The sequence below is a fragment of the Amblyomma maculatum genome, chromosome 2, assembly GCF_055883805.1.
Source record: "Amblyomma maculatum isolate TAMU_Amacu chromosome 2, ASM5588380v1, whole genome shotgun sequence".
Classification (NCBI taxonomy): domain Eukaryota; kingdom Metazoa; phylum Arthropoda; class Arachnida; order Ixodida; family Ixodidae; genus Amblyomma; species Amblyomma maculatum.
Window position 1 is genome coordinate 62,443,952 of NC_139345.1, and position 16,851 is coordinate 62,460,802.

General features: G+C 47.5%; 2 protein-coding genes across 3 annotated transcripts in view; one reads left to right on the plus strand and one right to left on the minus strand.

The window, feature by feature from the left end:
* Positions 1-8: 8 nt before the first annotated feature.
* RpL27 (ribosomal protein L27) lies at positions 9-16,140 on the minus strand. 2 transcript variants are annotated; one of them, XM_084594302.1, is made up of 5 exons: positions 16,041-16,140; positions 15,613-15,696; positions 14,600-14,769; positions 2,376-2,486; positions 9-94 (listed from the first exon to the last, which is right to left on the minus strand). In XM_084594302.1, exons 2-5 carry the CDS (start codon positions 15,691-15,693, stop codon positions 46-48), a joined length of 411 nt encoding a protein of 136 aa, XP_084450428.1. In that variant the 5' UTR covers positions 15,694-15,696; positions 16,041-16,140; the 3' UTR covers positions 9-45. The 2 variants fall into 2 exon arrangements, with proteins under 2 accessions (XP_084450428.1, XP_084450429.1); XM_084594303.1 differs by having other exon boundaries at positions 15,958-16,049.
* Positions 16,141-16,158: 18 nt separating this feature from the next.
* Positions 16,159-16,851, plus strand: part of schlank (ceramide synthase schlank) — a 34,145-nt gene continuing 33,452 nt past the window's right edge. The window contains exon 1 of the mRNA XM_084594301.1: positions 16,159-16,371. Within this exon, the coding sequence (XP_084450427.1) occupies positions 16,187-16,371 (185 nt within the window). The 5' untranslated portion in view covers positions 16,159-16,186. The remainder of the gene's footprint in view (positions 16,372-16,851) is intronic.

The window sequence follows — 16,851 nt, forward strand, 5'->3', positions numbered from 1 at the left end:
TGCAAAACTGGGGAGAAATGTACAGCTTTATTCCTTGCACACATTTTAGAAGCGCAGCTTCTGGAAGAACCACGGGTTCTTCTTTGACTTGTACCTGAAAGGGAAAATGCACAATTACAACCAGTCACAAAATCAAGCCCCGAGAACTTTCCGCGACCATATTTGTGTGAAAGTCAAAGTAATTTGGCAAATTACATGAAAATGACCAGCAAACTCAAAAGATCCATGCACCTGTAACATTTACAATGGTCCCAAAGCTGCCTACTCTGAAGAATGGTCAAAGCAGCACAGTGTGAGAGCATTGGTTAGTTTCCTAAAAGCTTTCGCAGTGCATGCAAACTATGATGACCCAGTAAAACAGCACTCATGAAGTGTAAAAAAAAGAGAGAGAGGGGAGGGGGGAGTAAGCTTCTGCACAATATATTCAACCCCCCCCCCCCCCCCCCCCCCCCCCCCCCCCCCCCGACTCATCATTCAGCACAAATCCCGCGTCGTGAAGCAACTGCGCAGCGTCGTGGGTGCTACAGACTTCCACGCATCGGCGAGGGTACTAAGTGCTTCAAGCAAATTGACAGAGTAGGTTTTCCCACTGTCGAGGCACACCACAACCACCAAACACTGAATCACAACACCGACTCCGTTGAGTGCCTTCTCGCTGTCGTGTTGCACGAAAAAAATTAAAATTCCGGAAACAGAACTGAAGCCGATTCAATAAAATGCGAGCCACAGTAGCGACAGAACGTAGTTCTCGCATCAGCATGACTACGGCTAGGCCTACATGGCAAAAACAGAAGAAGTGATCACGCTAAAAAAAAAAAAAAAAAGAAACAGGAAAAAAAAAAAAAAAAAAAAAAAAAAAAAAAAAAAAAAGCACTCCTGCAGCGACGTTGTCCGGAAACAGAAGCTGCTAGGCAAATATTGTAGCCTCGAACCAGCGTGTTTAGCTAAGGAGCAGCACGCAAGGCCGGCACCGGTTTCGAGGCTATTGAAGGAAAAAGTAAGCAAACAAGATGGCGGCGACACCGCTCAAAATGTGTGGCAGTTGGCCTGGCTGACGCTTGGAATGTCCGAAAAATCGAATAGCCTTCCTCAGAGTGTCCGAAATTTTAAGCAGAGTAATACATTGACTTTATAAGGTATGTCCTAGGGCCGGGAAAAAGTCAGAATAATCAAGCATATCCGAAAAACCGGTCGTCGACTGTATATATAAAAACACAGGCTGACTTTAGCAATCACTTGTAACAGATCAGCAGCAAACGTTCCGTTTGCTGCATTTACTTAATGCATTTACTTATTTTGACCTGATGGAATCAAATGTTGAGTCTACCACTTCGTTACGCTTCAGCAGTGATACTAATTTGGAGTCCAGATGAATGGGCATGACATTCTCGCTCAATGCATATTTACCTATTTTATTTAGATTACAGCTCAAAGCCCTCAAATAAGGGGTATTACATGATCCTTTTTGATCTTATGTCTGGCCTTATCAGATAAATTACTGAGAATTGGTTGTTTGGTCTGCCAAAAAGGTGCCTTCAGACCACAAATCTGGTGGAGATGGTCACATTTCAGTGTTGTGTGGGCTTCACATGGCTTCCCACAGACTAAAGAGCATGTATGCGCAGTGCATGCCTGCTCATTCACTTTAGGCTTTTAAGTCATCAGAGGCACATTTCCAACTAGCTTGGCATCACAACATGCATTTTCACTCCCCAAGTTGCCAGATATTGGTGCTGCATGCATTTGCCCGGGGCTTAGAAACATCATCTGGTGTGCCCACTCATGGATCAGTCAATAGCTATGCTGCAGATGTAACGACAGAAGAGAGACACCTAAGCGCTCCGGGTAGAATGTAATTTCCACACCATAGTGCAAACACTGATTATTCTTTTTTACTTAGTATTTCAGTTTTCCACACCAGTAAAAGCAATTAATCTTCCATGCACAATAAAAGTTAATGACCAAAATAAAAATAATGACTACATTTCCCAAGAAATTTATTGACAACTAGGAAGCTGCACTGTCAAATTCAACTCTACCTTTTGGAATATTAACCGAGATTCAAATAATATCAATGAACAAAGGTGGCAGCATGATGCATCCATTTTAGTGTTTTCAGAGGCACTGTCATTTCATGGGAGACTGTTCTGAAGACCATCACAATGACGCCAACACATTTACTCAAAAAATTTTATGCCTTTAGCAAGGCAAAGCATTCCATTTTTCTGTTTGTGGTGAGGGGGGTCCACGATTACTGGCCATACTACTAGACTCTGTGACCTAACATGGGGACTAAGGCCCACCTTGTTCCCTTTCCAGCCTAGATTTAGCTGCAGCATTATAGAAATGTGCAGAACATGCTGAATGCCTCTCACCTCTCCTCAAACTTGGCCTTGACCTCACGCCTTGACTTTCGCCTCTTGGCAGGATCCTTCCAGGTCTCCTTGTTGACGACGGACTTGTCAAAGGGGATCTCCACAGTGTACCTGGGGGATGCAAGCTTGAGCTTAATGACAAAGCCACCAAAGCAGCACAGTTACGCATCAACTTGTGCATAAGCTTGGCCTGTGTAGACAGCTGATCACCCTGTCCCCGTAAGGGAAACTGTGCACCACATAACAGGCACAAATATTCCAAAGCATGTCAGTCTGCGCTAACTATTTATCTTAGACTTGCATTATTGGGCGCAAGGATATACTGTGGTGCCACCTCTAGGAAGCGCCCGCATGACGAAGTAAGCAGGATAACGCACGTTGAACTGCTGCTGTAGGATGCTTTCCTAGGCAGTTCAGTTGCGCGTTGACATTACGTATATATATCTCTGCCTGGGCCTGTATAAGCTTATTTTAAGGTATGAGACCCACTCATTCAGCAAAAAAGTACTTCACCGAATCAGAGTTGTCGTAGTTGGCGAGCTTTACTACTACGACGACGCGCACCGGCTGCAGCATTTCTGCTGTTATGGAAAAAAAAAAAAAAAAAAAAAAAAAAAAAGCCACCACCACTCAATTAGTGAGATGTAAGCAGCTAGTGCACAGATAATGGGATTCCTATGCAAGAGCAGATGACTGTCAGGAGCCTGAAAGATGTTGAGCGCCTTCGCATAGCGCCGACAGAAGCGGCACCGTTCGCTTGCTCCCTTGAACGTAGTACAGCAAGCAAGTTTGACTGCGGGGATGACATGGATTAATTTTTTAGCAAATGTGAAGACATGTTCCACGCAGCGAATTCTTGCGCACTGACTACCGTCACTGACACTTTTTGGGTAGAGCGGATATTTGTTTTTCCCGTGTATAGTAGGCTTTTTTTTTTTATGCATATCTCGATCAGCACATCACAACATGCATACAATGCTCTATCTTTCGTTTATTCACGAACTCTGTCATTCGAAATTACTACAGTACTGGAGACTCTGCGTGAGACAACTCACCATGCATACCGCTGCCCGAGGCGGCAGACTCTTCTAGTTTACTTCAGTGAAACTTCCGTGTCAATGTGTCCATTCAGAATAATTTGAGACCTTCTGGCCTTCGCACGATCTCTCCTTCGATTCCATAATTCCAGCAATAGTATCGTTAGAATTCACAAGTGATGAGCACAAATTAAAATGCGCCCTCAGATTCTTCTGCCGCTCGGCAAACATTTAGCGTCAACTCTATGGACAAAATCTCTGCAGCCGAAAAGTCTGCAGCACACATCATGAAAACGATCACTTGCTGATTTGCCCATTTAAATCTTAATTAAGCGTACCTGCCAACACAGCAAGACCAAAAATCAGGAGATTTTATTCAGAACATGAAAGGGGAGGGGGGCGGGGGAGGCAGCGTTAACTTTTCATGTAGTGCCAGAAGAGTCCTATCGCAGGGCTTTTGCGGTGGCAGATTTAGCGAGCTTCAAAAATTCATCAGAATAGTTTTGTTCAAAGCATGGCTCAGACGGTATTACGAGAAAATCAAGTACCACCTTTGAAACTCTGCCAAACAGGAGTTTTCCATCAGTGTTTTGCATTTTACAGACTTTTGCCCACTGGACATCACACCTTTCTTCTTTCAGAATGACAATGTGCTCCGGAAGATTGTATGCCTGCAGCACAGCAAACTCAGCTTCCAGGGAATCCAACGCATCTTCAGCAGTCTCACTGCAGTCGTGAGGCAGCAGCTGAGGGAAGCTTTGAACAAAAAAACAAAGACTTGAGAAAGATGCTTCAGAAATAAGATTCAGGTTGGCAGTTTCGCAGTTTGGTTCTCAAAAGGAAATTTGTGCCTGATGTAGTCGCACGCAGTGCTGAAATAACTGCGCACAGAAGCAAAAGATTCTGTCTTATCATTTAAATTAAGTTTCTCGACCAACGCTTTGGTGCGACTTCCGATGACCAGGTCATTGTCTCCTTTCTGGCAGCTAATATCTTGATGTAGAACATCAAGCGGAGAAGCAGCAGCCTTTACAGCTGTCGGCAGCACAAACCTTGCCAAAAGCTCTGTGAGGAGCTGCAGTAAAACAGGCCACAGAATATGTATTTGTGGTGCCTGCGACTGCAGCTAGCAGTTAGCTTTCTCAAAAAGCGGGACCACAATTTTCAAAAAATACCCAAAAGCCAAGTTGATGTCACATGTCAAAAAATGGAGCAGTCTTTCTTCGAGAGATAAAGCAGCTTCTTTTGCAGTTTCAGATATAACTTTGGCTTTTTTTTGCAGGTAGAACATCTTTCTCCTCTGTTATTGCTTTACGCTTGTGACTCGCACCATCGGGATTTTCACCTCCTGTTGATGTGGGCCTTTGAGGAATATTGTTACGGTGAAATAGCAAAGGGGTGTTTATATACAGTGATATGGTAATGGGATCAAGGACAAGGTGAAGCCTACTAGCCCCCAGGCACCAACGCGTTTTTTCCTCTTCTCCCAGATCAGCACAATTCTTCCTCGTCGTCAGTGGCGTGACATTTCCCCCCTCTTCAGCCTAAGCCCTCTGGGCGTGTTCGTGATTTGTGCGAGGCTGGCACGGCTTCAAGCGGGCAACATGACATAGTTCGGTTTTGGCAGACCGACGACCCGATGCTGTCAGGCGGGCTATTGCATAAGTTAAATTACTGATGCGTTTGACAACCACATAAGGGCCGTCATAGTGGGCCAAGAGTTTTTGATGTAGGCCACGGCGCCGAATTGGACGCCACAGCCAGACTAAATCACCTACAGAGTATGTGACCCGCCGATGACTGGCATCGTATCGCACTTTAGAACGTTTTTGTGAAGCACCAGACCGTAATCGGGAGATTCTCAGAGCTTCTTCGGCGAGACAGAGGGTCTCAGCCAGGCAGGGGTCTTCACGGCTTGTGAAGGGCAGGATAGTATCCAGGGAGTAGCGTGGCGGTCTGGCATAGAGCAGGAAAAATGGACTGTACCCAGTCGTCTCATGCGTGGCGGTATTAAATGCATATGTGATGAAGGGTAGTATGGTGTCCCAGTTCTTATGCCCTGCGTCCACATATATGGCTAGCATGTTGATAAGCGTTCTGTTGACGCGCTCAGTCAAGCCATTTGTCTGGGGATGGTATGGCGTCGAGTGTCGGAAAGTTACGGCGCATAAACGCATGAGCTCTTCAACAACATCAGCAGTGAATTGTCGGCCCCGGTCAGTGATGACAATTCGTGGCGGCCCGTGTCGTAAGATGACTGAGTGCAGCAAGAAAAGCGACACCTGATGCGCCGTAGCAGATGGAAGAGCAGCGGTTTCACAGTAACGTGTGGGATAGTCCACGCAGATTACAATCCAGCGATTTCCATCCACGGACTTCGGAAACGGACCTACGAGGTCAATGCCTACTTGATCAAACGGTGCTGTCGGGGTCTTCACAGGGTGCAGCAAGCCAGACGGAGTTGCAGTTGGACGTTTGTGGCGTTGACATTGCTTGCAACTGGCAACATATTGTTCAACCGTCGAGTGCATTCTGGGCCAGTAAAATCTTTCTTGAGCACGGTGTAGTGTTCGAACCGATCCCAAATGCCCAGAAGTTGGATCATCATGCATAACACGCAATACGTCCGTGCACAACGTCTTGGGAACTACGAGTAGGTATCGCTGGCCGACAGGCGAATAATTCTTTTTCCATAGGAGGCCATCATGCACACAAAAACGGCTTGTAGGTACGTTGGCTTGGGCAAAGAGAGGCTGCAGACTGGTATCATTTTGCTGTTCCGTTTTGAAAACATTCGTGTCGGGGAACGCTGGCTTGAGGGTCGATATATAATTGTCGAAATCGTCGCTTTCAGGTCCAGTCGTGGCCATTGGCATCCTAGAAAGACAATCTGCGTCTGCATGACGCCTCCCACTTTTGTACACCACGGCAAAGTCATATTCCTGTAACCGGAGGGCCCAGCGTGCGAGGCGACCAAATGGGCCTCGAAGGTTCCGCAACCAACAGAGTGAATGATGGTCAGTTACGATAGTAAACGAACGTCCGCACAAATATGAACGGAAACGCTGCACAGCGAAAACTACAGCTAGGCATTCCTGTTCGGTGACTGCGTAGTTTCGCTCCGGCTTGCTCAGGGTACGACTTGCGTAAGCGATAACATGCTCTCGTTCATCGTGCCGTTGGACAAGGACTGCACCAAGACCGATTCCACTAGCGTCCGTGTGTACTTCTGTCATTGCAGTAGGATCGAAGTGACGTAGGATGGGTTTCGATATTAAAAGAAACTTCAGTTGACGAAATGACGCGTCGCAGTCTGGTGTCCAGTCAAAAGTAGAGTTTTTGTGGAGAAGGCACGTCAATGGGTAAGCAACGTCAGCAAAGCGATGTATAAAGCGTCTAAAATATGAACACAACCCTAGAAAACTATGCAACTCCTTCACTGTCTGCGGGGGTTTAAAAGACTCAACAGCGGCAGTTTTCTGGGGGTCCGGCATTACACCATCACCATTGACAAGGTGTCCTAGCACCAGCGCTTGGTCACCATTGACAAGGTGTCCTAGCACCAGCGCTTGGCGCTCTACAAAGCGGCACTTTTTGGAGTTCAGAATTAGGACGGCGTTGTGCAGACAGTTCAAGACACGTACTAGACGGTCATTGTGTTCTTGGAAGGATTTCCCAAATATGACGACATCGTCCAGATAGCAAAGACAAATGTCCCATTTTAAGCGGCGCAAAACTGTGTCCATAAAGCGTTCAAATGTTGCTGGCGCATTACACAGCCCGAATGGCATAACATTAAACTCATAAAGGCCATCTGGCATTACGAAGGCTGTTTTTTTCTTATCCGCAGGGTCCATTGGAATTTGCCAGTAGCCAGATCTGAGGTCAAGACAAGAAAAATAGGACGCACCAGAGAGGCAGTCGAGGGCATCGTCCATGCGAGGAAGAGGATAGATGTCCTTTTTCGCAACAGAATTTAGACGCCGATAATCGGCGCAGAATTGCCACGAACCGTCTTTCTTGCGCACAAGAATAATAGGGGCAGCCCAGGGGCTAGATGACTCCTGTATCACCTTCTTCCGTAGCATGTCCTCCACTTGCTCATGAATGACTTTGCGCTCAGATGGGGACACGCGATATGGCTTTTGACGAATGGGATGAGCCGAACCAGTGTCGATGCTATGATGGGTCCGATGTGCAGGGCGAGAGGTTGGTCCATCTGTTTGAGAAAAGTCAAACATAGGCGAAAAAGGTAGAAGAATACCCACAAGAGTACGGCATTGAGGTGAGCTGCGATCGGCGCTGATCATGCGGAAGATCGAAGTTTCATCAGCAGGCAGAGGTACGGTGGCACTCGTAGCATCTGTGACCAAAGCAACGACGTGGGGCGCATCGGGTCCACAGGAGGCAAGCTTCAATCCCGTTGGTAAAACTGCGGGCTCGGACGATGGATTGATGGTCCATAACGAGGCACTACCGTGATGCACGGATATCATACAGTGAGGGATAATTACATTTTTCGTCAGGCATGCTGAGTGAACTGGGTGCAACATGGCCTGGAATGAAACCTTCTCAAGAAGTGGAACGGACACGAGGACGAACATGGCAGAAAAGGGCGGAACTACTGTGTCTTCGGTAATACTAAAAACTGTTTCTTCATCACGGCCACTTTCAAAAAGTGTCTGCAGATGCGAGCCATCAAAATGAACCTCTTGACTTCGGCAGTTTACGGTAGCGCCACAAAACTTCAAGTCCATTCCTAAAATGATGTCGTGCGTAGAGTGGGGTAAGACTACGAATTCGGCTTGAAAAACTGCACCACCCACAGACACTTGCGCACTACACACACCCAGTGGTCGCAACGCCTCTCCACTCACACCACAAAACATTGAAGCACGGTTATATTCAAACATCACTTTGCGTCCCAACAAGCGCCTAAACTGATTACTCATCACAGACACAGTCGCATCCGTATCTACCAAAGCTAATGTACACATACCATAAATGAACACACTAATTTTGTTTTTGAGCATTGCAGCTGGAGGAATGTTGGCACACAGCACATTTCCAGCGGCCTCACCCCCATCGGTCGCGCTGGTTAGTTTTCCTGCTGGGGCGTCATGGAGCGCCGCCGCGGTGATGGAGAACGACGTGCACGGAAGGCGGGTGGAGGAGTAACACTTCGCTCAGATGCTGGGGAATGGTCGCGGAGATTCCCGTTTTGGATGTTGTTGAAATACCCACGGGGAGTATTGGATTGCTGCAAAACAGGGCTGTATTGCCGATTGTTGGGTACTGCTGGAGGCACCGGACGGTTATGCGTGGCGGGAACCTACTGCGGCAGTACCTGGCGATGTGACCTTCGACGCCGCAGCGGTAGCATATCGGCGGGGAAGGTAGAGAATGCTGTTGTGGATAAGAGCAAGGAACAGCTGGGCGCGTCGTAGGTCTGGCTGAATGCTCATACTGCTCAGAAATCCTGGTAGATCGAATGGAAGACCTATGTGCACTTGGGGCGACGTCATACCTTGGGGCGTCAGACATCGGCGCATTCCGGTTGGCAAACTGCACAGGAGGGTAGTCAATAGAAGCTGCAACTTCAGGAGCTTGAGCGAAAGGCTGCACTGTAATTGCTTGTGGTGGTGAAGCCGGCCGTCTGGATACCCTCTGGACAGAGACCTCAGCAGATTCGTGCAGCGGAAGTGGATTGAGCCGCAGGAGTTCTTCCCGCACGATTTGTCGGATCGTCGACGGAAGATCTAGTTGCGCATGGTCATCAAGGCTGGCCACGGTAGGCACGTTGGCCAGCCAGTAGGCACGTTGGCAATAGCAAAGGGGTGTTTATTTACAGTGATATGGTAATGGGATCAGGGACAAGGTGAAGCCTACTAGCCCCCAGGCACCAACGCGTTTTTTCCTCTTCTTCTCCCAGATCAGCACAATTCTTCCTCGTCGTCAGTGGCGTGACAATATGATAAGAATCTAAGAAGGATGGGCATCGCTTTTTTGTTTTTACCTCATTCAAGAGAAAGCTGACCAGAGGTTTCCACTGGTCAAGCATTCTAGTGAGGCACTTGCCTAAAGACAACCAACGAGTTGGCACATGTTTCAAAATTTTTCGCACCTCCATATTGTGCATGTCCTGAAATTCTGAAAGTTTGTCTTTGCGTTTGGCACTTTTCTCCAAGTAATAAAATACATCAACGAGGACCTCGTCGAACTTCACTGGCAAACACGCTGCTCCTTTCTCAGCAGCCAGATTAATCAGATGACACGGGCAGCCAACAACTAAGTTTTCTTGAGTTTCCTTTAAGACTGCAGCGCCGCCGTTTTTTCCCCTAACATAACGTTTGCATTGTCGGCGCAAAACGCAATGCAGTTGGATACAGGCACGTCAACATTTTTCAATGCCTCCAACACGAGGTTACCTATTTTTCGTCCAGTTGCCTCCCCATGAAGTTCTTGAAGGCTCATTAGCCTACTGTCGATCTTCGAGCATTCTTCTACGTAGTAGGTCACTACAATCGGGTATATCTGTGCAGCACTGTCATTGCTACCGTCCACAGCAACAGCAAAAGCATGGTGTTTCAGGGCGTTTAACATCGTGCTTTGCACCTCTGAGGCCATTTCGCCCACGATTGCAGTCGCCTTGGTGCGTCCGCATCCATATCGCTTTGCTTCCTCAGACCGCGGAAACATTTTTCGTAAAAGAGGACCAACATGGTCGCTGACACTTAGCGGCAGGTTATGTTCGATTAGGAAACCTGTAAAAAGGCACTCCGCACGTATCACACTTTTGTCGCAGTCCTTTTGCAGAAAGTTTGCTATGTTCCCTTGCTGGTCAGTGGCGTGAACGTTGCTCACATGCTTCGCTGTGGAAACATGATGTTTCAAGTCACCTTTGCCACCGTGACACACACTGACGTCGCATCCACACGTGCAAAATGCGAAATGTTCGCCTTTTCTTGACGTCACAAAACAAGGAAAGTCAGAAGTATACGATCTCAAAAACTTCTGCAAATATTTCTTTTTCGGCTTTGAGAGCGCCATGATGTCGCGAACAACACAAGGATGTCGATTGTCACACAGTGGACCGCAGACACGCTAAGCCTACACACAGCAAGCGACAGCAACGGTGCACACAAGGGAAGGCCTGAGAAAACGTGCAGCCAAACGGCACCACTGGCTTTTGCTTTGATTTGGCTTCGGCTCGCTGCTAGCCAATGATGCTGATGGCGTTGCTGCTGCCGTTGACTTTGATGGGGGCGTTACAACGCGGCTGCAGATTCTGCGCCGAGATTTTTGCAAAAATGATTTCCGCGCGGGCTGAGGCAACTTTTCAGGAGATTTAGGCTAGTGATCGTACATTCGGAAGGTGCAGTGAAAAATCGGGAGTCTTCCGACTGAATCAGGAGAGTTGGCAGGTATGATTAAGGAAGGAAAATTCTGTGAGCTTATGTTTCGGGTAGCAATGGGAGCTTTGGCCGGGTTCCCTCGCTTACGTCTGGGTACAGAGCAGCAACGGACTGTAGCAATAGCTTAAATAAGCTTCAGCAGCCTCAGTAATGAAACAAGATCATAAAGTGCAAGGTTGGCACTCTATATCAGCCCAAACTACAGCAATAAACGCGACTATTAGCTTTTAAAAAGCAAATTCAATCAAGTGCTTGCTTCAGCAGCAGTAAGAGTCACGTGATCCCACTTTCTCCCCTAGGTCGACACTAGCGCCATTCGCTCCAGTGGTGGCGCTCGCGCCCAATATATCAACAGAGTGCAAAGTCTGGCTAGTTGGAGGCTGTTCATGATGTAAATATCGTATTTATACGAATCTAGGCATTATCGCGGCTTACTTTTTTGTGTTGATCGCGTTCCGTATCACGCCCCGTTCTACAGTTTGCAAACGCTCAACAAGGGCAAACCCACTGCTCTCAATAGCACTGTAGTGGCGGCGCAGTAAATCCAATGCAGCAAGCGCTTCTTGTGAAGTCGGAATGTTCTCATCGTTTGCACGGTCAGCCTGTGCTTCGTCTGAGGGATGTTCAGAAACGTGCACAGCGATTTCGGCGTCCGTCAGTACAGCCGTGGTTGCCGCAATGTCGTTGTCACCTACAAAGTCATCTACAGTCATTGTTGTGGGCATGTCACCTCATGTCAAAAGCTCGCGGAGCCCTGCTTCTGCTTTGTCCCCATCGTCACTTGATGCGCGGGCCTCTGCTGGAACAAAAGCTGCGTGCCAAAAGCAGTTGGCAATCTTTTCGCCTTTCACGCTGTCGCATGCCGCTTTAATGCTCCCAGCAAGTCGATCGTGAAATCCTGCTTCATAAGAAGCTTCACGAGAAGAGTGTCAGTCTCCTCTTGTAAACTGCCTTTATCTTAAGCTTGGTCTAAAGGTGGATTCTGCTCTTTTTTTTCACGTTCACCGCCATCACAGCACTACGCACACCCGCACACCACACTCGACACGACGACCAACGCAGCCTCCGCCGAACGTTATGACGGCCACGCCGCTGCTAACACTAAAACCAAAAAACGCGAATGGCGCAAAAACCAAAAGAGCAAGTTGTTTCCTTCCTCCATCCAAAAAGGCAAAAAACAACATTCGATCGTGCCGCTGCCGCCGCTGCTGAAGCGGCGCTGTCGGCGATTGTGAGATGCAAGCGATTTCTTGTGACCTCCGAGATCACCTCCGTGCGCACAAACAGGCACGCGGTAGTAATCTCGGAGGCCATAGACTTCTTCGGCTGTCAACTCCCAATGCCGTCGTGGCATCTGTGGCGCTGTCAGCGCCTGCGAGGTAATCCTGAACGTTTGCTGCGCCGCATAACACACATGTAGTGCAACGAAGCCTGCCTTCTGCTATTAAAGTGAGGTAGTGCTTGTGTCGCGAAGTTCGTAATATCCATTTTATGCCGAACCGCGTTCGCTATGGGAAGTTAAAAATACATGTGTTTGACAAAAATATTTTGGAAGAGTTCGCTATATTCAATAATTCGTTATATGCGTGTTCGTTATATCGAGGTTTGACTGTACTATATTCCGTGAAGGAAAACAGAACTATCATTAACAGTACTTTCGGGCATGACGTAAATAATATTTTGGTAAAACCGCTACACAGCTGGGGTTCAGAGGTCGTATCACCAAAACAAGTCCGAAGCAAGCGGACTATGTTCACAAGAACAATTCATGTATTACCCTGGCAATGGCAATGTGGCAAGCTATCACACGACTGCCTTAAAGGCACGCCACAAGTTGGTTGGCCGTCTTACTTTCTGTGCGGTTAAAAAAAACTGAAGCCGAGCCTGGACACACGGAACAATAGTTCAATGTTTATAGAATACTCCATGAGTGTAGACAGTTTTTGCTATAAGGAGACCAGCTTAATATTCCCTTTAGTACAGCTTCGCCATTGGGGGGTGAGATCAGATTCTAGCCTTGGGTTCAGAGTTGGATACACTGGCCCCTAGGCCACGCAGGCATGCCTGTACGGTGTGGTTAAAGGCCGGTGAATACCTTTGTCACCCGCAAAAGCTTGCAGGGTCTCCAATGCATGCTGTCGAGGCTAGCTGCACTGCTGCACCAGGCACGCTTTGCGCATGTGTGTCCTTTCTTTGCATTCAGGCAAATCTGTTAGCTTGCTTCAGTGTTATGCACTTTTAACATTCACAACAGCCATCGAGGGTCATGTAATCACTGCGATAGATGATGGAGCACCTGAGCGCCTTTTGCACGACATGCAAATATTCAATAGATAAATGTTACCTTTTAAGTGCCATTTCTGGTTGCACATGTGAATATGCCACCTTCCCCCAGCATCTTTTCAGTGCTTCCTTCAGCTTCATCTTCAACACCCAAGCTCCATGCACAATGTGTAACATTTCATGCCTGGCACCGGCATGCATCCTTCAGCTAAGCATTATGACATGAAAAATTGCAGTGGCAGTAGTCGCCATGCTGTGAGGACGACAATTAATAAATAAATGATGCATATCAGTGCAGACCACTTCCACAAGCCTGCTTATACTCAAGTGAACCCAAGAACTGTTGCGTTCTCAGCAAATACTATCCCAGTTTGCATTGTGGTTCTCACACACACACACGAGCAGAGTTGAAAATGTGAAAACAAATGTCTTTTTGACCGGCCCGTCTCTTCTAAGGTAGAGCATATTTCAGTAATGTTACGCACCATGCAAAATACTCCGAGCTCCGTTGGTCATCACATTAGTAAATGCAGAAGGGTAGCAATGATTCTGCGTCACATCAGTAGCTGCGGAGTGTCAAAAATGCATCGCAGGGAAGCGAGGGACAAGAAACGCCCGACAGCAAAGATAGGACAGGCATGGCGTACAATTTCTGTGAGCCTTGACACTATGCTATGTGACGGCAGATGGCGCAGCTATGCAGTTTTGCTTTGCTCTGCCACGCAAAGGAGATCCCTCAAGCTTTTGCAGCCTACAGCACATTACGGTCCTCCTCATAAGCATGCCTCTGGCAGGTGATGGTGAGAAGCAGCGATATTTGTGAATTACATACACTAAGATAAACTAAAATCACAAGCAAACACACACGCTGTTTTAGTTCACCTTCACAACACGAGAGGCGCTTGCACAAGTGAGCATCACATTCTGCAAGCCCTCGCTGATATTTAACCTCTCAAAGGAATCAAGGCCTTTTCCCCCTCCCCGCCACGGTGGTGCAGAGGTTAGGATGCCAGACTACTGTGCTGGAGTACCCGGGTTAGATCCCGATCGCCGGTGGCTGCGTTTCATGTCAGTGCACGTTTAAGATCCCCAGGTGGTCGAAATTACTCTGGAGCCCTCCACTACACCACCCCTTTCAATGCCACCTTCCACCCTTCCCTTACGGTGCGGTTCAAGTGTTCATAGAACAAGTATGACAGATGGTGAACCACCAGGAAAGCATTGAGCACATCACCTGAAGGATAAGGGTTGCTAAAGGAGTGAACGTAGGGATGGAGCATGACACTGCCACAGAGTCTTTCACAAATTGCATTACACGCTATCGTGCAGGCATGCTTTCATCAGGCAGAGCAACGGTGAGCACATTTCTAGGCCTGGCAATCAATGGGTCCACTCTCCAGGAATTTTAAGCTTCGTTAGCAGAAGAATATAACAGCAGTTAAGTGCTCCATTTATAATGATGGGAAGGCACGCTTGGCTTGGTACTTACCGAGTGGGCATCAGGTGGTTATAGTTGTACACTTTGAGGAAGGGCTTGATTTTGCTGTACTTGGTCAGCTTCTTTTTGCCCATTTTCCTGGTCACTTTGCGTGGGTAGCGGTCAATGCCTGCCACTAGGGCATGGCCATACTGTTTGTCTGGTGTGCCGTCATCGTTGTTCTGCAAGAGGAGGACCATTCAGTGACATTAATGAAGTTTCACACCAACCTCCAGTTCAAAGCTGTAGGTGCACGATGCTGCTTTAATTAGTTACGGAAGTATAACCATCAAAATTTAGTTATTTTTCATTTTGTTAATGACAAGCAAGACATTACTGTATACAGACCTCTATGTGGTATTTGCCTAGGGTCTTTCTAGTCATCAACCAAGAAGATTCTGAGGGCATTTCGTATTATTTTTGCCTGACCAAACACCGCGACTTGCTGCTCTTTTTCTTGGGAAGACAGGTTCTAGAAGCAAAAGTGAGTCTGTTGAGACCATATACCCCAGCACAATACTACTCGTTGCGTAAAATAAGAAACCACTTTTTTATTTCCTCACATGAAAGTGTTTCATTAAATAAAATCATGCAGATTACATACACCTTTGGAATCAAAGACCGCTCGCGCTAAAGGAGTGTCAATATTTTTCGTTTCGACTGAGACCTTGACTAAGGAGTGAAACAGCCCCCTTTTTTTTAATGTCTCCACACACACTGTGCTCGAATTCAATAAAGGCTGCGAAGTATTAGGGCAAACTGGGGCCTCAGCTGATGCATTCTACAAATTCTGGCATGGTTCCATCGGAAAACTGTGAAACAGCTTTGACTAATGCAGAAACGGCTCTACACGCGGCAGACGATATAACAATTCGACTAGGCGTTGCATTAGCAAAGAAACTGCACATGTACGCATTCATAAACACGCCACTAAGCATCCATTGTAGTAGTCCGCGTATTTCTGGTACAACCGCAACATAAAACAGCTACTCCGCCGAAGGCTTCAAAACCACCATGAAGCTTACCTTAACGATGACAGCTTTCCTGCCGGCGTATTTGCCGCTCAGGATCAACACCACCTTGTTTGGTCGCATAATCTTCCCCATTTTCTGCAGTCAAAAGAGCGTTTATTACACTCCCGGTTCAAGTTCATGCAGATGATACAGGACGTAAAACTACACACACAGAAACAGGAACAACAGTAAGCAGAGAGCAATGCAACTATTACAGATAGGCGAAAACGTAATGCATTCAAAGGACACTTGGCAGCTTTCTGACGCATGCGATGCAGTTCCCCAAATCGTAAACCACACGGCATTCCGTTTCCCAAGCATGATGCGTAAAAATAATTCTCACGTAGAAATGCGTACTTAATTTAGATCAATATTTCGACGCTTAGAGGAAAATTAAATGCGCGAATTTATAGATTAAGGAAGATTCAATGGTCACTCACAGACTGTTTGGAGGCCTCCTCACGGAGATCGCCGGACGAAAAGACGGTGGCGCACCCTGGCGGATATCACGTTCTTGTCTCGCTCTAAATCTCGCACCGTCTCGCGCAGCTCGAGAGCGAACGCAGCCTTCATTTTAGAGTTGGAAATGGCGGGGGGTGTTGTGCAGCGGTTTGGGAAGTGGTTTTGGAATGAAGACGTTTGGTTGCCGCCGAACTTCACATGGGCTGACATTAAGAAGACGGATAAAATTAAGTACGCTCAGTTTGACGACCTCTACTATGGATTCCTGGTGGCCCTAGTACTTCTTGTAATACGCTATACACTTGAAAGGTAAGGCCTAAGCTCGGCTGTCTTCTAATCGGCGTTTTTTGCTCGGTGTCGCCCGACTCGGTGTTCCGCGGTGTATTGCTCTCGTTCCGATTTTGCTTGACGCGTTTTGTGGGCGAAAATGATCGGGGCGTCGTATGTTTAGAGATTTATGCATTATACAGACTAGCGCGGATGAGCAACGTCGATTTTTGTGGTCGCTTTCATCTGGGGTGTGTGAACCCACGTTTCGCCGGTTGCGTGGGGCAATGTTCGGCCCGTGTGCGGGCGGTTCGCTCTATCGGACCTTGCCTTCCCGCGTCGTTCGCGTTAGGTGCAAAATCCCGCACTCACATTGCCAAAATTCTGTAGACATGCGCTTTCAGCTCGCATCAGGCCATAGGCGGTGCCTGACTCATTCATTCCGGGATTATCGATGAGCAAGACCGCTCCTGGTGATAAGCGGAGCCGGAGACTGATCGTGATGTGTGTACCATGTTCGCT

Coding starts and splice junctions, on each gene's coding strand:
- RpL27 (XM_084594302.1), bottom strand. CDS start 15,693: ATGGGGAAGATTATGCGACCAAACAAGGTGGTGTTGATCCTGAGCGGC. Junction 14,770..15,612: donor GGAAAGCTGTCATCGTTAAG/GTAAGCTTCATG, acceptor CTCCTCTTGCAG/AACAACGATGACGGCACACC. Junction 95..2,375: donor AAGGCCAAGTTTGAGGAGAG/GTGAGAGGCATT, acceptor TTTCCCTTTCAG/GTACAAGTCAAAGAAGAACC.